The 24269-nt window shown below is 41.2% G+C and overlaps 1 protein-coding gene and 1 non-coding gene across 3 annotated transcripts in view; both read left to right on the forward strand.

Moving 5' to 3' along the window:
• The first annotated feature begins 5 nt into the window (after nt 1-5).
• The window catches only part of WWP2 (WW domain containing E3 ubiquitin protein ligase 2), a 148239-nt gene continuing 123975 nt past the window's right edge, over nt 6-24269 (forward strand). Inside the window, exons 1-2 of one of the 2 annotated variants that reach the window (XM_024556137.4) lie at nt 6-86; nt 19129-19213. In XM_024556137.4, the coding sequence (XP_024411905.1) occupies nt 19144-19213 (70 nt within the window). In that variant the 5' untranslated portion in view covers nt 6-86; nt 19129-19143. Of the gene's footprint in view, nt 128-19128; nt 19214-24269 lie in introns of both variants that reach the window. The other variant, XM_024556138.4, reaches the window with a different exon arrangement.
• LOC112300873 (U6 spliceosomal RNA) lies at nt 14689-14795 on the forward strand. Its single transcript, XR_002974425.2, has one exon. It is a non-coding gene; the product is annotated as a U6 spliceosomal RNA (small nuclear RNA).

Raw genomic sequence — 24269 nt, forward strand, 5'->3', positions numbered from 1 at the left:
GCGCGGCCACGTGACCCGGCCCGAGTGCGGGCGGTGGAAGGCGGAAGTGGAAGAGGAGTTGGGCGCTGCTTCTGTGGTCCCTGCAGGTAGCGAGAGTCTGCACGGTGGGCTCGGCCGGCTGGCGGAGGTGCGGGGCTGGCCTGGGGCGGCTGTGGTGGGTGTTGGGCGGTGCAGTCGGGAGCCGGGGGGCTGTGGCTTCCTGTGGGAGGGGCCTGGCGCAGCGGTTCCGGCCTCCGAGGAGGGGTGTCCCGGCTCCCGCCCAGGCGGGGTGGGCGCGCCGCGGACCTTGCACCGGGGCTGCTCCGAGGTGGGCGCGGAGGCAGCCAGGGGTGCAGCGCAGAACTGCAAGTCTTTCCGGAAGGGGCATGGAGCTTAGGAGACAGGGATGGAGAAGGGTGACCTCTGTGGAAGGGTTGAGACAGGAGGAAGGGGCAACTTGGGACTGAACTGGAAGGGGCGCCTGAGAATGGCCATGTGCCATGGAGTGAAAGGACAACTGAAGCAGATGATACCTGAATCCCAGCCGAGAGTCTCCTCCTTCTTTCTTCTGTGGAAATGATTGTTATACCCAAGAGTTTGATTTCGGTCCCATTCAGTTTTTAAAACTTTGGGAGGGATCACAGAATCTTTTTCTTGCTTTCGTCACACACACTTGGTCCTGCTTGGGTAGGGTTTCCACTCTTGGGGACCCAGCCCTTCAGATCATCTTTCTTTGAGATTTTTCCCAGGTCACATCAACTTCTAGGCAGAAAAAAGTGTGGGCACTTTGCTCTGGCCATGAAATGGCTTTTAGCCTAAGCTGTTGAGCATGACCTACCTTAAGCATTATAGTGACTGCTGAAACCTTGGACAGTGTCTACTTTTACTGCTTTATGACTTTCTCCTTCAGTCTAAATTATTCAGGCTCCCTTACCATGTGACTGCTTATCTTAACACACTGTAACTAGGTAGGCTGGCCGCGAGGTCTGTGTTGTGCTCCTTACAACTATGGCCGGGATCATGATTTTGATATTAAATGCGTTTGTGAAAAGCCGTTTATCCTTTTTTCCTTTGTGTTTACTAAAATTTGCAGCAGAGAAATGAATTTCATGGATGCTGCATAACCAGAGTGAACGTTCAAACTGGACATTGACAGGAACGGGCATCATTTTGAACCCAAAATGTTACAAGTAGGGGAAAAAAAGTACTTTGCTAATGTATTATGAGGTCAAGTTTTTGGAGTATTCGATACACATTTGCAATGGATTTTTGTAGCTGTTCTGTGAGTTAGTTTGGGCAGGTGTTATTGACATTTCACAATGAGCAAGCAGAAGTAGGCGAGATGACTTGATTTCTTTAACAGTTTATTGCTACTTCTTGTTTACTGGTCTCTTTCTCCCTGTTAAACTGCTAAGCCTGCAAGGGCAGTATTCATATCTTATTTGGCTACTAGCCCAGTGTCTGGCATGTTGTGGGCACCTGGTAAGATTGGTGAATAAACACATTTCTGAAGGTCACAACGCTATAAGTTGAGGACAAGGGATTTGAACCCAGGTCCTATATGAAAATAATAGGCCTAAGGAAAAGGCTTAAATGGGTTTCTCAGTCTCTTTTACTTAATGACTACTTTCCCATTTACAAAGGGCTTATATCAACATCTCTTTTGATTTTCACCAAGGTCCTGTAAAGGTGAATATTGTTCCTGTTCTACTGATGAAGATACTGAGGCTTAGCAAAGTCCTTGCTTCAGAGTCCAGAGCTTAGCAGGGACTGAAGCCCAGGCCTTTTATCATTAGACCCATACGTTTTCATTCAGAGAAGCAATATAAAGTTTTATTTTAAAGTATTTTTCTAGTATAAAATATGTCAATTTAAGGAAAAAATAGTAAATAAATCACAGCAAAAATTGTGAATGTAGAATGCAATTAAAGTTCAGAAAACTCTGCACTCCGCAATAGCTGCCTCTCCCTGGGAAAACATTCTTTCGTTCAACGACTATTTGTAAGTGCCAGACATTGCAACCTACTGTAGGCCAGACATTGTTCTAGAGTCGAGCTGTCCAGTATGCTGGGCACTAGCCACACGGGGCTGTCTAGCACTGGAGGTATGCTATTAGCACAAAATACTGTACCCACCCGATTTGGAAGACTTAGTATGTGAAAAAGAAAAAATAGTCTTACTGATGTTTTTCTATTATAATAAATATAATTTTAAAACAGTGTAAATATATGCTATATATGATACTTTTGGAGAGTTAAACAGTATAATTGAAATTAAATTCACCTGTGTCTTTTTAGCTTTTAAAATGTGCTTCCTAGAAAATTAAAACTTATATTGGCCCTGGCCGGGGAGCTCAGCTGGTTAGATCACTGTCCTGATATGCCAAGGTTGCAGGTTAAGACACATACAGAATCAGCCAATGAATGCACAAATAAATGGGACACCAAACTGATGCTTCTCTCTTCCTCTCTCTCTAAAGTCAATAAATAAAAAATAATTAAAAAATTATACTGGACAGTGCTGTTCTAAACTCTAGGAACATACATAGTACACAAGAAAGGCAAGAATCCCTGCCCTTGTGGATATGTTAGTGGGGAAAGGCAAATAAACAAAACAACCAAGTAAAATACATATGATATTACAATAAAGCAGGGAAGCGAGGTGTGGGTGGTGGCTGGAGTTGCAGTTTTGAGTTTGGGTCCTCAGAGAAGCCTTCCATTCAGATCCTCGGATGAAGATCTGAAGGAGGTGAGGGAAGGAGCCATGTGGCTGAATGGGGACATAGTATTCCAGGCAGAGGGAACACCAAATTCAACAGCCCTAAAGGAGGATCACCCCTGGTGAGTTTGTGGACCAGCCAGGGGTCCCTGGCTGGAGGGATCTGAGTAAGGGGGGATGCGGAGGATGAGGTCAGAGAGATGTTGAGGGTAGGGGGAGAGATGGACAGGTGGTGGAGGGCCTTGCAGGCCATTGTAAGGATGTTGGTTTTTACTCATATAGTTGGGGCCTTTGGAGGGTTTTGAGCAGTGAAGTGGACATGCTCCATCCTGCCTTTTAGCAGGCTCACTCTGGTTGCCATATGGAGAAAGAATAAAGAGGAGCAAGACTAGAAGCAGGGAGACATGTTCAGAGGCTACTGCCATGTTTCAGGTGAAGGATGGTGGTAGTGATGGAGGTGGTCAGGAGTGCTGGGGCCCTGGGAATATTTTAAAGTACAGCCAACAGGGTTCGTGGATGTGGAGAGAGAGTAGGAAATGAGTCAAGAGTGACTCCATGGTCTTTGGTGTTAATAACTGGAAGAATGGAATTGTCATTAATTGAAATGGGGAAGACTGTAGGAGGAACAGGGTTGGGGCTGAGTTTTGTTCATGTTGGTTGTGAAATGCCTATAGAAAGCCAAGTGAGTGTCGTGGTCAGTTAGATAGGGAAGTCTGGAGACAGGCCTGGACTGGAGATGCGTCTGTGGAAGCAATTAGCATGTGGACAGTATTTAGAGTCAGAGTCCCTTAAGGAGTAGTATGGACATGTGTTCAAGGAGTGCTTTTTATTGGAAGTGAAATTTTGACATAAAATCTCAGTGTATACTATTACACGAGTAGGTATTTTAAGTATAGCAAAGCATTGTATATCTCAGAAAACTTGGTTTTCCCTCCTTTTTTTCGCTTAAAGACCTTTTTGAAAATCACAAGCTAATGGGTTTCCCTTTTTTTTTTTTTTCCTGAGGATGCTATCCTTCCAAGTGCTTATTTGTAGTGCTGCTGAAATCAGTTTGAGTGCCAGTTTCTGGAATTAGTCTGGCTTTCTGAGTTGGCAACCAATTTAGAGACTTCCACGAAGGATAGAAGAGAAAGTCTGTATGGGTAATGGATTTTTAATGTTTAAGTGTTGGTTTTACCTAACATATATGGAGTGCATGTTATTTGTTAGGTACCCCATTGTTTTATGGATTTGAAACAAACAGAACCTCACCGGGGGAAGTGGCTCACGTGAATGAGGTCATGTAGCTAAGACATGGTAGAGCTGGGATTTCAATCTTGGTCTTCTGAGTCCAGATCTGATGCTTCCATCAGTAAGACACGCAGTAATGGGTGCAGGAATATAAACTCCCACGGGAATCAGATCAGTGAGCTGCTTTTGAGTCCCTTTGGACAGTTATGAGACTGGAATTTCTGAGAAGCAGGAAGAAGAGGGAAGATCTTGTTTCTCTTAAAAAGAGCTAACTGAAGCTTTTTTGGAAGGTTGCAGGCCCCTGCGTCTGCTCTCCTCCCAACCTTATAAACAAACATTTTGTGATTTAAGTCAAGTGTTAATGCCTACTTCTAGAAAAACACCAAATACTAAAATCTGGCGGTCCTGACCAAGGGCAGGTCCTCTTCTTCTTTGTCATCCGTGCTTTTTGCTTCCTGTTTTGTCATCAGATCTGCTTTCCAGTCTGTTTTATTATTAGCTTGTAATTCCACTGTGCTCTCCTGTCTCTGTCTGTCTGTCTCTCCTTTATGCACTTGGTCTTTGTATGGATGTCATTTGGCAAAGTTCAGTTCTATTTGATTGTTTTTCAGTATGGGCCTCTGGAGAGTGGAAGGTAACTGGGTGAAGGAAGGAGGCCAAGAAAGAAACGTAAGTGTTGGAAAGAACTGGAAAAGCATGAGAGTGTGAAGGAAAGGAGGAAGCTTGTGAGCAGACCCTTCTCTTCCAAATCTTTCAAGACATGGAGGCTGGGTGGATCTATTATAGTTATAAATAAGAGGCTCTGCCTATTTTTACAGCTGGCTAAATAAACATAAAATTTGAGTGCTGGTGAGTAGTTTTGCTCTTCCCTGGCACATCTGCTACACAAGCCCTTTCATCTCGAGGTCAGTGTTCAGTGGTTTCTTGACTCAAAGCTGGGTCAAGAATTTCAGGAATCCCAGAGCCTAGAATTACAGCATCAAGAAGAACTAGTTTAGCTTGTCCTTAGTACTCCAGGAGCACTTACTATGTGCTCTCTGCTTTACCTGAACTAATTTAATCCCTACAATAAGCTTATAAGGGAAGTAGTATTTTTAGGTTCATTTCACAGATGAGGAATTGAGTTTTAGAGAGGGTATGTTGCTTGTTCAATATCACTCAAAGGCCACTGGGCAGTTAAACCTTTTCCCCTGTACCAGACTGGCTGGTCTGAAAGGTTCTTGCTGAAGTTGGGTAGTAAGAATGATCAGGTGCTTTAGATATTGCAAGAGCTACCTGATGTATGGTTGCTTTCTCTCGCCAAAAGCCCTTTGAGGATTTACTTAATGGGGGTCCCTCAAAACAAGCTATCTGAGCTCCCAGAGGACAGGGGCCCCTTGGCATTCACCTTTGGATTCCAGAGCCTTGCACAGACTGGTGTCTATGAGCATTGGTTGAAAGACCGACCCTGGCTGAGGACTGGACAGGGTGGGTAAAAGGGGCCTGGAAGGGGCGCAGTCAGAATGCTGGCTGCTTGCCTGCTGAAGGTACGCTTGGCCATTATAGTCCCTTGGCTTCAAGAATCAACCCATCCTAACAACCCAGATGTTGAGGTGCCCATCAATTGTTGAATGGATAAACAAAAAGTATATGCATATAATGGAATATTACTCAGCCATAAAAAATAATGAAGTACTGATTCATGCTACAACATGGGTGAATCTTGAAAACATGCTAAGTGAAAGAAGCCAGACACCAAGACCGCATATTGTATGATTCTGTTTACTTGAAATGTGCAGAATAGGCAGATTCATCGATACAGAAAGCAGGTTAGTGGTTAATAGGGGTTGGGGGGCAGAGAGGAATGAAGAGTGACTGCTGATGGGTATGGGGTTTCCTTTTGGGATGATGAACGTGTTCTGGAGCTAGATAACAGGGATGGTTGCAGAACTCTGAATATACTAAAAACCACTGAATTACATGCTTTAAAAGGGTGAATTTGTGGTATGTGAATTATACTTTAATAATAATAAAAAGAAAGAGTCAACCAGTCCTGTTTTGAATGCACCCCTGTGTTTTGTGGTGGTCAAGTGAAGCTGTACTGCAGGCGGTGGCGGCTGTTCTTTTTCATCTTCTGGGGCCAGGGCACCACGTGTTACTCAGCTTCCTCTGATGTTCCCAGTAGAATAAGATAAGAGATGTTTCCCCTGCTTTTTTGATCTCAGGTGTTTCAAGTATTTTAACCAAAAAGGACTATGATAGATGTTTGTTGTCTTTTGGATGTCTCTGGAAACTAGACCAGTAGGTGGACCCTTGACATCCTTCATTTGCTAATGAGAAGGACTCAGGGATTAACTGTCCTAGCTAATGATTTCTTCTCTTTATAACAGCCAGTAAGTTATAGGCAAAGAAAGCTGGCATTTTTTTCTTTTTCTGAGTTTCTTATTTAAAATTAAAGGTGTAAGGGCGCCCCCCTTTTTTTCCCATTACCAGTCATCCCTCTTATCCCCTCTTCCACCTCCCCACCCCCACCCCATTTAAGGGCACTCCTTGTTCACTTCAGGGCAGAGCTGATAAGCCTCTGGAAGCTGGTAGTTCAGGTTGTACGACAGTCTAAGTCTGAGGTGGAGGGCAGCTGTCCTGTTGGTTGTGAATCCCTTGATGCAGGGCCTGGGGCAGGTCTGCATCGCAGTAGGGGAACTGGCGAACTCGGAGGGGAGCAAGGGCCTAGCAAACTGGGAAAGGAAAGAGGCAAAAAGGAGGAGGAAGATGGGGAAGACTGGAGAAAGGCTGTCTGTTATTCTAATGTAGCCCTTCTTGCGTCATTCTGTCACTTGTCATTAAAATAGATAACATTATTTTCAAACTTTCAAGAGCTAATCAATTGTTTTGTTAGTAGTGGCATCAATTGTCTTGAAATAGAACTTCAAAAATACCATTTTAAATAGTGAAAACATACTGCTGTGTTTAGGAGTCTGCTTTGTATTGGAATCATAATAAAGAAACGGACAGTTTGGGCAAGACCATGCCCCCTCTGGCTGCAGATTATTTCTTAATGCAGCTTCTGAGGGGCCTGCATCCAGGTGGGGTTGGGAGTCGGGCGTCCCAGGGATGCGTTGCTGATGTGCGGAGGGCTTGCAGCGTCAGCCTGATGTCAGTTGAAATTCACATTTTCTAAAGTCTTGTTGCTAATTATACTAATTTCTTTATTCCTAATCTGTGTAACAAATTAACACAGACTTGAAATTTATTCTTTCATAGTTCTGGAGGCCAGAAGTCCGAAATCAAGGTGTCAACAGGGCTGCGATCCCTCTAGGATCTTGGGGGAGACTGTCTTTGCTTCTTCTAGGGAGCGCAGGCATTCTTGGCCTGGCGCTGCATAACTCCAGGTTCTGCTTTAGTCTTCAGGTGGCCTCCTCCCCTGTTTCCTGTAAGAACACTGGGCCTACCCTGAATCCAGGGTGATGTCATCCTAAGATCTTTAACTTAATTACATCTGCAAAGACCCTATTTCCAAATAAGGTCACATTCACAGGTTCCAGGGGGGTTAGCACTCAGACATATTTTTTGGGGGGGCCATAGTTCAACCCAGTACACTAATTGAATATATGTGAGATGTTCTTATTAAAATTAAGGACATTTTACTTGAACAACAATAAAAAAAATAAAATTAAGGACATCATCCTACGACCTGATTTGAAGAGAAGCCTTTTCCTTTCTTGGATTTAAATTTAATTTATGCACAAAATAATACATGCTCATAGTTTAAAAAGTCAAATAGCAATATAAGACTTATAATGCAACAGCAGTTCCTTGCTTCATCTCATTTTATTCTTAATCCCTGGAATCAATGACCATTAACTCTTCTAGGTCTCTTCTGGTACTGACTTCTGCTTTCTATTCTACTTACTCTGTTCTACGGTTATTAGCTTGTCAGTTTTATCTGTTGCCTTTTAACCATTGAAGATGAGAATTTAGCTCTCTTTGCAGCCAGTCTCCACAAACACACACTTCTGCACCATCTTCTGATTACAACCACAGCGCAAGTTTGGATTAAATTGTTTGTTATTATGATTATAAATGTCACAGCTGAGCCACATTGTGTATTAGGATTTTACTTCCTTTCTTACACAACTGTTGTTTTTACTAGAGTTACATGTTCTCTGTTTTTTTCACTTGCATAATTTGCTGTTTACCTATCACCAGTTCAGCCACAAGCATTCGGATGGGGCTCAAAATAATACTTCTTGCAGTGTAGTCAGGTGCACCATGTAATCCGTTTCTTCCGTTTTCTTTCCACTCATGTAGAGAAGACAACTTCCTATAAACTGTCTAATCCGGACCGGTCGCTTTCTAAACTGTTGCTGCATAATGCCTTGGGGCTTCTCCTCATCGCTATTCTAGGAATTTCTTTTGCCTTTCCCATGTGAAAACAGCATCCTCCATCTTTTCGTTTACTTCCCTGGAGCTCATTTTTCAGGAGCTTCCTGAGAAAGCTTTGGAAGCAACTTTTTTGAGACTTTGCAAATCTGAAGATACTGTTTTCCTGTCATGCTTGATTGATGGTTTTCTTGGTTATATACTTGTAGATAGTCAATAGTTTTATCTAAAATTTGAAAACATGTGATTGTCTTCTCTCACTCAGTATTGTTGTTGAGAAGTCTGATGACATTCTGATTCCAGTTCTTTGTGAATGTGACTGGAAGCTCGTTCTGAAATTTCATGCTATTGTGCCTTAGTGTGGTTCTTTTTGCATTCATTGTTTGGGCATACAATTGGGTCCTTTCTGTCTAGACATATACTTAATTTTGGAAGGATTTCAGCTTATAAAACATTTTTCATAACATTTCTTTTATAATTTTCTTCTCTTTTCTATTTCTAGATTTATGGTAGTCAGGTATTGGACATTTTAAAGGAATTCACTATTTAAATAAAAAGCCTTTTTCCTCCTGTTCGTCTATTTTAGACATTTTGTATAATTGAAACCATATGATAATTGGGTTTTTATTGTTTTTAGTCTGACTTCTTTCACTTAGCATAATGTTTTCAAGGCTCATCCATCTTATAGCATGAAATAATACTTCATTCCTTTTTATGGCTAAATAATAGTCTATTGTATAGATATACCACATTTTACTTATCCATTTATCATTTGATGAACAATTTGGGTGGTTTCTGCTTTTGCCTGTTATGAATAATCCTGCTAGAAACATTCATGAATGAGTTTTTGTGTGGATGCATGTTTTCAGTTCTTTTGGGTATGTATTTAAAAATGGAATTGCTGGGTCTTATGCTAATTCAAGGTTTAACCTTCTGAGGAATAGCTAAACTCTTTTCCAAGGCTGCTGACCATTTTTCATTTCCATCTAGCAAATACAGTTTCTCCAAAATTTCACCAACGCTTGTTATTATATGTTTTGGTTTGGGCTGTTACGGTGTATCTCATTGTGGTTTTAATTTGCATTTCTTTAGTGACTAATGATGTTCTCCATCTTTTCATCTGCTTACTGGTCATTTGTATATTTTCTTTGGAGAAATGTCTATTCATATCCTTTGCCCATTTTTCTTAAGTTGGGTTGTCTTTTATTGTTGAGTTGTAAGAATTATGTGTGTGTGTGTGTGTGTGTGTGTGTGTATATATATATGTATATATATATATATTCTGGATATAAGTCCTTAATCAGATACATGATTTGCAAATATTTTCTCTCATTCTTTGCGTTCTCTTTTCACTTTCTTGATGGTATTTTTTGAAGCACAGAGTTTTAAATTTTGATGAAGTCAAATTTATTTAGCTTTTCTTTGTGCTTTTGTATCATATCTAAGAAACCATTTCCTAATCTAAACTTCTGAGGATTCATTCACACTTGTGGTTTCTTCTAAGAGTTTTATAGTTTTTGCTGTTATATTTATGTTTGATACATTTTGAGTTCATTTTTGCATAAGGTATGAGGTAGGGGTTCACCTTCATTCATTTGCACGTGGATGTCCAGCTGTCCCAGCACCATTTGTTGAAAAGACTATTATTATTCTTTTCCCCCTAAGTTGTCTTGGCACCCTTGTCTAACATCAGTTGAACTTATGTATATGGGTTTGCGCCTGGACTCTCAATGCTATTCTGTTGTTCTGTATGTCTGGCCTTAAATCAATACCATACAGTCTTGATTTCTGTAGCTTTTTGATAAGTTTCGGAATCGGAAATTGGGACTCCAACTTTGTTCTTATTTCTCAAGATTGTATTGGTTATTCTGGGCCCCTTGCACTTCCTTGTGAATTTTAGGATCAGCTTGTCAATTGAGTTCTTCTTTTCTCTTTGTTTGTTTTGACATCTTTTATGACCTGAGGCTTTCCTCAAATAGTTGTTTACATGTAAGTCAAGTACCAGCTGGCTGATTTGTGGTCAGGTGAGGGAAGGCAGAGGGTTTGGGGGACAGTGACTTGTCGCAGTTCTTGATGTAGACTTTGATGTATCTCCCTAGATCAGCAGGGTGCCTTATCACGACCCTCAACTGTGTCCAAAGTCCTCAAGTCTGGGTTAGCCTATTTGGAGGCTAAACTTTAACTCTCTTGCTGGGATTAGGGAGGGGTAGCTGCCTAGGTGAATTGGGTGGGCAGGGGAGCCGGGGACCTGTTTTCCATATAAGCTTTTACCTGTCCTGTTTTTAGTTTCACTTAGGCTCTCACTCTCAGAAGTACTTGGTGCCACCAATCATTGACCTGTTCTGGGGTTTCTCCATGCCAGTCATTTTGCTTCTTGTTGACTTCTCCCATTGCAGGTAGTTAGGTTTTAGTGTCCACCGACTTGCCATTTCCAAAATGTTGCTGCTGTCTCTGTTATTTCCTTTTCCATTCTGTTTTTAATGGGCTTGCGTTTTTGTGTTGTCTTCCTGTCATTCTGTTGGGGTTTGAGAAGGGAGCAGAGATAAATGCATGTGTTTGATCTGTCATGTTTATCAATAGCCCCTGGAAGACTAAGAGAAAACTATCAGGGAAGGTGGTGCAATACTTAGTCTCCTTGAAACCACTCCAGACATAGGTATCCATTACTGCATTCTGTCCCAATTGATAATATTGCATATTATTCCATGTAAGTTTTTCACAATTTTAGTTTAGCCTTAAACATTCTGATAGAGCTAAAGTCCTATTTCAGTGCAGTCAAATTTGTTGAGGCCTCAACTTACTCAGTAACGCTAAGCCAGTGATTATCACCTGCAACTTTATGTTAGAATCACATGGGGAACTTTTAAATAACATATCTGTCCCCACGTCACTCTAGACCAATCAAATGGGAATCTCTGAGGTTGGGATTTGGTTGTTAGTAGGTTTTTTCTTTTAATTGCAATTTAAAAAAAAAGATTTTATTTATTTATTTTTAGAGAGAGGGGAAGGGAGGGAGAAAGAGAGGGAGAGAAACATCAATGTGTGGTTGTCTCTACATGCCCCTGAATGGGGACTTGGCCCGCAGGCCAGGCATGTGCCCTAGACTAGGAATCAAACCACTGACCCTTTGGTTTGCAGAACAGCGCTTAATCCACTGAGCCACACCAGCCAGGGCTTTGAATTGCACTTTAGATAATGCAAATGGAAGAAAGAATTGAGAATCACTGCTCCAAGGCATTTCATATTTCATTATGGATAATTTTGCCCAACAAGGTAAATTCAATTACATGTCTTATGGCTGTCATTCTCCTCTTCCTTCATAGCCCTCCAGCCATGCTGGCCCTGTTTTGTTCCTTATCGTCCCAAGACCTGCAACCATCTCAGGAGCTTTGCTCTTGCCCTTTATCTGCCTGAAATGTTTTTCCATGAATATCCTTAGTTACCTCCTTCAACTTCTTCGTATTTTTGCCCTAAACTCACCTTCTGAATGAGATTCCTTGTCCACAGTTTTTAAAGTTTCCACTTCTGGAGGACTGCCAGTCAAAATGGTGACATAGGCAGATACGTCTTGCCTCTTTGCACAACCACATCAAAATTACAACTAAAATATAGAACAGCCATCACTCAGAACTGTCAGAAATTGAGTTGAATGGAAGTCTGTCAACTACAGACTTAAATTAAAGAAACCACATCTATTGAGACTGGTAGGAGGGGTGAAGATGCAGAACAGGCTGGTCCCTCGCCCATGTGAACCAAAAGGTTGCTGGTTCCATTTCTTGTCAGGGCACACGCCTGGGTTGTGGGCCAGGTCCCCAGTTGGGGATGTGTAAGAGGTAACCGATCAATGTATCTCTCTCACATTGATTTTTCTCTCCCTCTTTCCTCTCTCTTTCTCTCTAAAAATATATAAATAAAATCTTTAAAAAAAAGAGAAGTCCAAAAAAGTGAGAATAGTATAAGCAGCCTCTGGGACAACTTCAGTGGGTCCAACATTCGCATCACAGAGGTATCAGAAGGAGAAGAGCAAGAAATTGGAAATCTATTTGAAAAAGTAATGAAAGAAAACTTCCCTAATTTGGTGAAGGAAATAGACATGCAAGTACAGGAAGAACAGAGAGTCCCAAACAAGATGGATGCAAAGAGGCCCATCCCAAGACACATCATAATTAAAATGACAAAGGTTAAAGATAAAGAGAGACTCTTAAAAGCAGCAAGAGGAAAGCAGTTGGTTACCTAGAGGGGGGGTTATCATAAGACTGTCAGCTGATATCTCAAGAGAAACTTTGCAGGCTATAAAGGATTGGCAAGACATATTCAAAGTCACGAGAAGCAGGGACCTACAGCCAAGATTGCTCTACCCAACAGAGCTATCATTTAGAATCGAAGGGCAGATAAAGAGCTTCTCAGACAAGAAAAACTAAAGGAGTTCATCATCACCAAACCATTATTATATGAAATGGTAAAGGAACTCATTTAAGAAAAAGAAGATCAAACTATGAACAATAAAATGGCAAAAATATGTATCTATCAATAATTGAAATTGAAAACAAACTAAGCAAACAAAAAGAAGAAAGACAGAATCATGGATACAGAGAGCATTTTGACGCTTGCCAGATGGGAGGGGGGTGGGGGAATGGGTGAAGAGGTGAGGGGACAGAGAAGTACAAATAGGTAGTTACAGAATAGCTTTGGGGACGTAAAGCACAGTATTGGAAATGGAGTCGTCAAAGAACTTATACGTGTGGACATGAACAATGATGGGATTGCCTGAGGGAGTTGGGGTGGAGGAGGGCAAAGAGAGAAAAATTAGGACAACTGTAATAGCGTAATCAATAAAGTATAATTAAAAAACATTTCCACTTCCTCACCCCAAATCCCTCCTTTGTTTTTCTACTACTTGTTATCTGTGTTGTTAGTTCTCTTCTTTGTTTTCTGTTTGGCAGCCCTTCTCAGCACATGCCCTTTCCCTACATACCAATCTTCTAGTGTGTAAAGAAGCCAGTGGGTGGAGCGTTATTCATGCCTTCTCCCATGGTCTTATTATCTGTGTGTAGACACAAGCTTCTGACCCCTATCATCTTCCACCTCCCTGAAGAATTTCTTTTTAACATTTCTTGCAGAACAGGTTTTGTTTGAGAAAGTCCTTTTGTCTTCCTTCACTTTTGAAGGATAACTTCATTGGATACAAAAATTCCAGGTTGGCTTTTTTTTTTTCTTTTCTTTTTCTTTCAATGCTATGAATATTTCACTGCACTCTCTTCCTGTGCAAGTACTGCGCACTAACCAATTGCGCCACTGGAGTCCTGTGCGCTCTTCCTTGTATAGTTTCTGACGAGGAGGCTCCCGTGATTTGTATCCTTATGCCTCTATAGGTAAAGCGTTTTTCCCCCTCTGCTTTCTCTCTTTCTCTTTCTTTCTTTCTCTCTTTCTCTTTCTTTCTTTCTTTCTTTTCTTTCTTTCCTTTCTTTAAAAAAAATTCATTTATTTTTAGAGAGAGTTGAAGGGAAAGAGAAGGAGAGGGAGAGAAACCTCAACATGGGGTTGCCTCTCACACGCCCTCAAGTGGAGAATGTAACCCAGGCATGTGCCCTGACTGGGAACTGAAACTGCCACCCTATGGTTTGCAGGCCAGTGTTCAGTCCACTGAGCCACACCAGCCAGGGCCCTCTGCTTTCTTTCAAGATTTGCTCTTTGCTATGTCTAGGTGTAGATTTTTGTTTTCATAAATTATTATTATTATTTTTTTGTATTTATTCTGATGCTCTCTTGAGTTTCCTCAAGAGTTTGGTGTATGTCATCAATTTTGCAAAATTCTTGTCTGTTGATACCTCATTTTTTTCTTCTGCTCTGTTTTCTCTTTGTCTGGTATTCCAGTTATGTATATGTACCTTTTGAAATTGTCCTAAAGTTCCTGAATGTTCTGTTCTGTTGTTTTTTTTTTTGAAGTCTTTTTTTTTTCTCTGTACATTTCAGTTTGAGAAGTTTCTGTTGACATATCTTCAGGCTCATTCATTTTTTCTCAACCATGTCTAGTATACTGATGAGCCCATCAAGGCATTCTTCATTGTGTTATAGTGTTTCGGACTTCCAGCATTTTCTTTGGATTCTTTCTTAGAGTTTCCATGTCACTGCTTACATTATCCACCTGTGCTTGGGTGTTGTCTTCTTTTATCATTAATGCCCTTAACATATCGATCAGTTATTTTAAACTCCTTGTCTGATAATTCCAAAATCTTTGTCATACTCGAGTGTGGTTTTGATGTTTGTGTTGTCACACTGTTTTTTCTTGCCTTTTAGCATAACTTATAATTTTTAATTAAAAGCCAGATGTGATGTATTAGGTAATAAGAATGGAGGTGAATAGGCCTTTGGTTTGGGGTTTTATGTTAATCTGACTAGGATGTGCTCGCTTGGGCAGTACACATACTAAAATTGGAATGGTAGAGAGAAGATTAGCATGCCCCCTGCACAAGGATGACACACAAATTTGTGAAGTGTTCCATATTTAAAAAAACAAAATAAAATAAAAGTCTGCGTAGTGTTTAATAATTGCTATAACTATAGATACTGGAGACCTCAGATTCCTCTAGTGTTTTTGTCTCCCCTGTTATCTTTAGAGAGAGGGCAAGGGAGGGAGAAGGAGAGGGAGAGAAAAACCTGGGTGTGAGTATTGGTTGCCTCTCGAATGCCCCCACTGGGGACCTGGCCTGCTACCCCGGCATGTGCCCTGACTAGGAATTGAACCTGCAATCCTTCATTTCGCAGGCAGTACTCAATCCACTGAGCGACGCCAGCCAGGGCTCTTTGGTGATTTTTTGAAACATTGTTCTTCTTCCCATCTCTCCACTCCCCTGCCTGTTCCAGGCTTATACTAACTCAGTTTCTTTGGGGTGTTTTGGATGCGAACACTGCCCATTGCTTATTACCAGGGGAAGATTACTTGAGTCCATGTACAGTTGTGTTGAGATAAATGCAGAGTAAATTCTGGGTCTCAAGCTTTATGAGCTTCCTGTAGTAGGTGGTAGGGTTTTGGATCTTATGCCCATTAGAAACCATATCTGGTATGGACTTGAGGCAGAAGCTAATAGGTTGAAAATATTTTGACTAGGATAGGACCTGACTTCCCTTCTATGTAATGCTTATTTTTCTTTATACGTGGTTTGGAAAAGTTTTACAATTGAAGATATCTACCTTGTAATGTCAGAGAGGTATGTTGCTAATTGGATCTGAAAGATAGACAAAGCCCACAGAATGACATAGATTATGTTTAATGAACTATGGACTCTATGAAAGACACCAGAGATAGAAAAGAAGGTGGCGTTATCTGCCGTTTCTCCTGCTTTCCTAGTTGGTTTTGTTCTGAGCCTCCTTTAGAATTTATCTGATTGATTTTGTTTTGGGGCCATGAAGTATAGATCAAGAGGTTCAGTCATTTTCCCATTTAGTGGGCCATGTAGGACCTTCGAGTTTTATCCTCCTGGATTCTCTTGAGTTCAGACCAAAGGCTAAAAGCAGCTAAAGCTCAGGGAGAACAAGCTAGTTTAAAAACTACCCCCAGTCAAGTTAGGGAAGAAAGAGTCCCAGTAGATGTGAAAATTTTAAAGATTCTTTTATTTTTAAAGTCTATAAATAATGGATTTCCAGCTTTTAGTGCTTTAACCTCTGTTACTCAAAGCCCCTAGGCTTCATTACTCTTTCCTTCATTAGTCAAGATAAGATCTCCTCCTTTAAAATTACTGTTAAATTATGTAAAAGATCAAACATTTGAAATGGTTCAGAGACTAAGATAACAAATAGTCATAACAACTACCATCTGGATTTAATGAATATTAATATTTTGCCATATTTGCTTCAGAACTTTTTTCTTTAGAAGATAAAGTATTGCAGATAAAGTTGAAGTTCCCTTGGTCTCTCTCCTCATTCCATTTCCCCGGCTCCCTCTTCTGCTACCCTAGACCCTAGTCTGTTCTGAATGGTGTGTTTCCTTCCCATCTATGCTTCTGTACTTTTATTCCATTTATGTGTGTCCCCAACAATATACACAGTTGTTTTGTGTAAGTTCAATTGTCTTTCAATGGCCTCATACTGTACTTAGGCTGCTACTTGCTTATTATTATTATTTTTTAGCATATCAGTTTGGGACTTGCGCGTATAGATTAAATTCGTATATTTCAAGTATTATATAGCATTTCATCCTATAAGTATATCACAATTTGTCCATTCCCTCATCGATGGGCATTTGGGTTGTTTACAAAATTTTGCTATTATATACATTGCTGTGATGAACGTCTTTGAATATGGCTTCTTCTGCATGTGTTGTAATATTTCCCCCTGGAAAATACCTAGGTGTGGAATCTTAGGAGGTACAGTGCGTACATCTTTAACTACTGGTGGTCGTCAGGTGCCATCTAATTGGCATATGAGGCTTCTCACCAACACTGTTTTTTTGTAAAAAATGGCTTCTCCATTTCCTCTACTGTTCTTACCATCCCCCTGTCTATTTTGTGCCTACAGACCATGCTTCTTATTCCTTGTACCTTTCCCCCTGTTCGCCTACCTGGTTCCTGCTGATTACCCTCCATTCCTGTGATTCTGTACCTGTTCTACTTGTTTGCTTAGTTTTAGTTTTTGGTGTTTTTTTTTTAGGTTCAGTTGTGGATAGTTGTGAGTTTGTTGTCATTTTACTGTTCATATTTTTTATCTTCTTTTTCTTAGATAAGTCCCTTTCACAGTTCCTATAATAAGGGCTTGGTGATGATGAACTCCTTTAACTTGACCTTATCTGGGAAGCACTTTATCTGCCCTTCCATTCTAAATGATAGCTTTGCTGGATAGAGTCATCTTGGATGTAGGTCCTTGATTCTCATGACTTTGAATACTTCTTTCCAGCCCCTTCTTGCCTGCAAGGTCTCTTTTGAGAAAGCAGCTGACAGTCTTATGGGAACTCCTTTGTAGGTAACTGTCTCCTTTTCTTTTGTGGCTTTTAAGATTCTCTCCTTATCTTTAATCTTGGGTAATGTAATTATGAGGTGTCTTGGTGTGTTCCTCCTTGGGTCCAATTTCTTTGGGAGTCTCTGAGCTTCCGCTCTACTGTTGTTGCCCTGTAAATTGTTCTTTATTTCAGTTAGCATATCCTTCATTTTGACTGGATCTTTTTTATGCTGTTGAGGTCCTCATTAAGTTCCTTGAGCATCCTTATAACCTGTGTTTTGAACTCTGAATCTGATAGATTGATTATCTTCATTTCATTTGGCTCTTTTTCTGGAGTTTTGATCTGTTCTTTCATTTGGGCCATGTTTCTTTGTCTCTTAGTTTTGTCAGCCTTCTTGTGTTTCAATGTATTAGGTAGAGCTACTTTGACTCTGTTTCTTAGTAGTGTGGTCTATGTAGTAGGTGTCCCTGTAGTGTCCAGAGGCACAGCCTCCCCTGTCACCCAAGCTGGGTACTTGAGGTGTGCCCTTCATGTGGGCTGAGTATATCCACCTCTTATGGCTGAGCCTTGGTTGCTGTTGGCAGATCAATCGGAGGGATATACACAGGCCAGTCAGTTGCAAGAATTGGCTGTGGCTACTTACCATCAACCTCTGCCCTCTGTGCAGGATCAGCTGTACAGGGGCAGGGTTGTGGTGCTCTGACATGGTCTGTAGCTGTCCAGTGGGTGTGCAGGCTCTGAGGTTTCCCAGGTGGTCCAGGTCATGGTCAGCCCCCACCTGTATTTTGCCTGGAGCTACCCTGCCTGAGCTATAAAGAAATCTGAGAAGGCCGATTCTTGTGCTGGTATTGGAGATTCCCGGGCAAAGCCAAGCTGTGAATCTAGGCTGATGTCCGCTAGTGCTGGGTATGGGGCTCCTTAGCAAGAGGTATGGGGGCTGAGGACTAAATGAGGTTGACTGTTGCTTGTTTGAAAGGATTTGGGAAGTTGTAAAGCATGAGCCAAGACCAGCCATTCTTATGGAGAAACAGCTTGGGTGGGCCTGTAAATTGGGTGGGATTGAGTCTTTGGGGATCACCAGGGTGGGGCAAACAGTGTTAGCCAAATTGACTTGAGTCTCAGATATGGCACCAGCCTGCTGGCTGTGTAGTTCTTTGGGGGAGGGTTCAGAAAAGGGTCAATGGCCTTTGCCTGCCTTTCTGTCTGAGAGAAAGCTGTCACCCAGTTCTCACCTTGATGCCAGACACTTCGGTTCCACTTCAGTTTCATCCTGTATGCCATTGGTGCCTGACTAAGTGCATGTGTGGAATCTTTAAGAGGAATTGCTTGGGGTTCCGGTGGTATCTTCCACTGACTCAGTCCCTGCTGGTTTTTGCAGCCAGATGTTATGGGACTTATCTTCCTGGCACTGGTACACTGGGCTGGGGGGCCTGGCGTGGGGCTGTGACTCCTTGCTCCCGAATTTTTATCCACCGCAGGTGGATGTGGGACCAGCCCATTCTTTGTCTCTGCCCTTCCTTCCAGTTGGATGTAGTTTCTTTAATTCCATAGTTGTCAGACTTCCATTCAACTCAATTTCTGATGGTTGTTCTATATTTTAGTTGTAATTTGATGTGGTTGTACAAGGGGGCAAGCTGTGTTAACCTGTGCCACCATCTTGACTAGAAGTTCCCCTGTTCCCAGACTTTGATACAACAGTGTTCTTCTTAGGCTACTCAAGACCCATCCAGTTCAATAGTCATTGTAAGACAGACACATGCCACTCTACTGGGAGTAGCATAGCCACAGTTGCTTCGAGGTTTATATTTTCTTGCTTCTGTCTCTTTAAACTCAGATATTAACATTGGGTCCAATCCTCAATCTCTTATCAGATATCCTGTAAACCTACTACTGCCGTGTTTGTCTTGCAGTGTCCTGGTGATGACATGGCATCTGCCAGCTCCAGCCGGGCAGGAGTGGCCTTACCTTTTGAGAAGTCTCAGCTTACTTTGAAAGGTAAGTGGCACTGTGTGAAGTGTTAGTCATTTTGAGGTCCAGCCCAGACTGTGGGGAAGAGGTGGAGTTATACCACATCTTGGTCTAGAGAGCCAAATTCTGTGAAATGGCTTAACATTGTAACTGTTCATTCTCTTAGGGTTCTCATGTTGTAGCTGGGATTATTGAAGAAGAAGAGAAAAAGGAACTTTTGGCAAAAATGATCTAAAATGGTGATTGTTTCATGCCCCAGGCCTCTTTTTCTGTCTACATTCATTCCCTCGGTGATCTCATCCAACCCACTGGCTTTAAGTGCTACCATTATGAAACCACCGCCAAATTTGTATCTCTAGTCTGACTTTTCCTCTGAATTCCAGCAGCCCACTTGTTCGTCTCCATTTGACTGTTTAGTGAACATCTAAAATGTGACATGCCTGGAACTGAGCTCTGAGTTTTTCTCATGTGTCCTATATTCATTCAGTCAGCATATCTGGCTGTGTCTATCTTCAAAATGTATCCAGCGTTCAGCCACTTCTTACCATCCCCACCATCCCACAGGCTGCCACCATATCAACCCTGGACTAAGGTGATAGCCTTCCTGCATCTGCCTTTTGCCCTCTTTCGTTCTGTTGGTCACTCAGCAGCCATTGATTTTGTTAAACTGTAAGCTACCTATTGTCAGTCTTCTTCTCAAACATACCAAGAGCTTTTCATCTTACTCAGAGTAAGAGCTGAAGATCCCACATGATATAATCCCCTAGTTTCTCATGTCACTCTTCCACATTTACTCAGCTCTGGCCACATGGCCTCTTTGCTGTTCATTGACTACGCCAGGCACGTTCCTACCTCTGGGCCTTTGCACTTGCTGTTCCCTCTGAATGAAATGCTTTTCGCTCGGATATCTACCTGCCTTGCTTCCTTACTTTCTGTAGATCTTTACTCAAAAGTCATCCTCTTCAACCATGTCTTCCTGATCTCCCCAGCTAAAGCCTCCCCCACCCGAACTTCCTCACTTCTGCCGCCTTCCCTACTTTGTATTTTTCTTCTCAGCCCTTGTCACTATCACAATACCTATTTTTATGTCCTTCATTTATTGACTGTCTCCTTCAATAGAATATAAGCACCATGATAACAGGACTTGTTCTGTTTTGTTTACTTTTGACATCTCAATGACTAGAACTGTACTTGACACATAGTAGGCCCTCAATAAAAATTGCTCAAATGGAAGAATATTGCTTCAGTAGCTTTAGTTCTGCAGAAGAGTCATGGACTGAGAGACGCCCAGGGGTGGGGGAACAGCACTCAGTATCTGAGCTCAGACTTCACAACACAGTCATCTCAAGGCAAATTTGTGTCTCTTATTATTTTTCAAATGTAAATGTTATTAATTTATTTAATATAGTTGCATGCTTTAACATTATTTCTTTCCTTAGCCCCCCCCGGTGCCCCAGCTTGGAGGAAACTAGTATTATCAGTTTCTTGGGTGTCCCTTCCAAGAAACATCAGAGGGGATGTATTTTTAGAATTTCAAGAGCCAGACTGCCTTCCTTGGACGGAGTACTCTTGGAGCATTGTGTGAGAGCACCTGTTTTCCACCTCTGTACCAACCCAGTGCATTGTCAGACTTTTTCCTTTGCCAGTTGTATCGGTGAAAAGTTGTTTTTCTCAGCATAGTTCTATTCTGCATTTCTTTAATTATAGCACTGTTTAGCATCGTATCATACATTTAAGGGAAATAGGTATTTTTCTGTGGATTGCCTGTTCATATACTTTACCTCTTTCTTATTGAGTTATTGTTTTTTTTAAATAGTATTGAAACATTTTCATTGTTTTTCTTGGTGTGTTGTTGCTGTGCTGCTCCCGCGTTTTGAGGAAGGAGAGGATTAGAATGAACTGATAGGGTTTGGAATCTAGGACTACAGCCTTTACTACCTTACCGAATAATTAGCGAGCCTAGGTTAAAACAGAAGCCTGCCTATGGAACCTGGTGATGTCCTGAGGTCCCTACTGTGGGTTCATATGATTCAGGAACATCCACTGACTTCTAACAGATTTCCCTGTTGCCTTTCTTCAGTGTGAAGTAGCATACTAGTGTAGAAAGAGCTAACTTGATAATATAGGTGCTTCTCATTATATGCATTTAATCTATAGGGATTTGATACTGCCATCCAGGAAAGTGGTGGGGGAGAAAGAGAGATATAATAATTTGAATAGTGTGGGTAGTTCTTCTTCCTATGCATTTCACTGATAGAGCCTGCAGGGTAGTTTGGGAGATGTTACTATGCTGTTTCCTCTCTTCGCATCTGTGCCTTTGTGCCTCTTCATAATGTAATCCTAGAGATTTGAGATATACTTTTAAACTATATCAGGCCCTTGAACATTTTATCTGATATTTAACTTAAGAAACACAAAGCACAGCAAAGCAAAAAACTGTTTGAAACCTATTGAAAGATAATATGCCAGGTTCTATTCTGGTGCCTTTCTAAGAGCCTTTCAAAGGGTGTAATTTTGGCTGTATGTGATTTTTGCCTTATTTGTTGACATTAGAAGCTATATCCTATGTGAAAATGTGACTCCATGTAGAAGAGGCTGGCATTTATACTTCATCAAACAGTGAATGAACTTTCTAGATAAACTTGCTTGTATCTTGATGACTTTATTTTGGCTTGTCTTTTAGAAAAAGAAACACTCAATATATCACTCTGCTGATTAACCATAAATTAGAGGGAAAATGTTTACAGTGGAGAGACCTGGAAGACCCCACATTAACCAAGGGATTAAATTTAGCATCCCCAACAAGGCAGGCTAGTGTGTGCATAAGTATACAATGTAACCTATGTGGTATTCTTGGCAAAAACGTTCAGTGTGAATCTGATTATGAGAAAGTCAGAAATGTGCAGCATTTGGCATATTTCTAGATGACAGCTGGTAGAAGTCTTTAAAAATCATTGTCATTGGGAAAAGCAGGGAGAGCATTCTACATTTTCAAAGGTTAAGGAGACAACAACCAAATGCAATGTGCTTAGCTTGATTGGATCCTAGATTGGGGGGAAAACGGCTATAAAAATATGTTTGGAACAATTTGAAGACATTTGGATATGGAATGAATATTGGAATTGATAGAATAATTGATTTTTTTTTTTTTAGGTATAGTGGGAGAATGTCTTTATTTTTAGGAGTTGCATTCTGAAAGTATTTGGAGCTGATCTCTCATGAATCTACAATTTACTTTCAAAAGACTTTACAGAAAAAAGTGTGTGGACATAGACATATACACACACACACACACACACACACACACAAACCTAGACATAAAATATCATGTGTTTATATCCTGTGCAGTCCAACAGGGTACCCATATAGCCCCATAGAACTATTTACATTAAAAATAAATTAATTAAATTAAGTTTATAATCCAAATCCTCAGTTGCACTAGCCATATTTCAAGTGCTGAATTGCCACACGAGCCATACGGCAATGCATTGGGCAGCACTGGTGTGGACCATTTTTGTTATCACCGAAGTGCTCTTGAATAGCATTGATTTAACATAGAGGGGGAAAAAAGCAAATGTGGCAAAATGGTAACAAGAGGTGAAGAGCAGACAATTATTCTATTCTTTCAACTTTTCTATAGATTGGGAACTTCACAATAAGACTACTAACTGCAACCCGTGATCCTAGATTGGACCCCCCCCCCAAAATTCTCTTCTCTCTTTTTCTATAATGACCTTTGATGGGACAGTTGGCAAAAGTTTGAATAAGGTCTGGACATTAGACAATAGTGTTAAAGAATACAACATTTCCCAATGTTGACATTTATACTACAGCTATATTAGAAAATGTCTTTGTTCTTAGAAATACACACCAAACTATTTAGGGGTAAAGGGACACAGCATCTACAACTTGCTCCCAAAGTTTCAGGAAAAAAATGTGTATGTGGCTGAAAGAAAGTCAGGGGAGAGAACAGAATAATAAAGCAAATATAGTAAAAAAAAAATTGGTGTGTGAAAAGTTTATAGGAATTCTTTATATTATTCTTGAAACTTTTCTAAAAACTTTGCTGAAATTAGGTAAAAATTAAAAAAAAAGGAAAACCTAGGAAAAAAGGGGAAAAAGAGGACAAGAAAGGAAGCATCATGGGCAGAGTTCAAAGAACTGGGCTGGGAGCTGGGAGACTCAACTTGGGCTCAGCTCTGGCTCCGACTAGTACTAGGATTTTGTCATTTCACCTCCCTGGATCTTAGTTGGCCAAATTATTAAATACAGGGTTTGAACTTGTTGATTTCAAAGAAACTGTCTAGCTCAAAATTATAGGACTCTCATTATAATTAATCCAGCCCCCGCCCCCGCCTTCCTTTTTTTAAGAGCTTGCCTGCAGAGCTACTCTTGCACCACAAGGTGGCCTCAGTTAACCTTGGTCTGTCTGTACAGTATTTTTCTACTCTGGGCCACATTTCCCATACCCAACCTTTTTTTTTTTTTTTTTTCTGGTACCATCCCTTGTTGTTCCTGAATCCTAGCCACAACTTTTTTTTATTCTTTGAATTTTTCTCTACTCTTCTTTTGGGCCTGGAGAAGAGAGCTATTGCTAAAAACAATCCAGCGGTGGGCTGGTTGTTTGCCATTGTGGACCCTTATAGGACTGTCACATCTCAAAAGGGTCTGAGAGGGAGAGTTTGCCAGCTCTTGACTCGGGGGAGCTCAGGCTAGGCTAGTCCTGCCATCATGGGTAAGGAATGGCAGTAATATGTTCCGACTTGGGGCGTTGGATTGAAGCCGCCTAGATGTGTTTCATCCCAACGACCTGGCTGACATGTGCTCTAAGAGGAGCTTGTCTTGCCTCCTTCAAGTGCTCTGAGTCCCTGGCTTGCTGGTGCCAAGTGAACATCAGAAACTCTGCCACATGAAGAGGAAATGCAGATGGTTAACAAACACATGGAAAAAACATTCAGTCTCACTAGTAATTTAAGAAAAGCATTAGAACAAATAAGCAAAGTCTGGTAATGGCATACAGCATGGTGTAGTCAGACTGCCCAGTGGCACATCCTGCCTGGCCCAAAGCTCCCTGGCTGTGTGG

The sequence above is a fragment of the Desmodus rotundus genome, chromosome 12, assembly GCF_022682495.2.
Source record: "Desmodus rotundus isolate HL8 chromosome 12, HLdesRot8A.1, whole genome shotgun sequence".
Classification (NCBI taxonomy): Eukaryota; Metazoa; Chordata; class Mammalia; order Chiroptera; family Phyllostomidae; genus Desmodus; species Desmodus rotundus.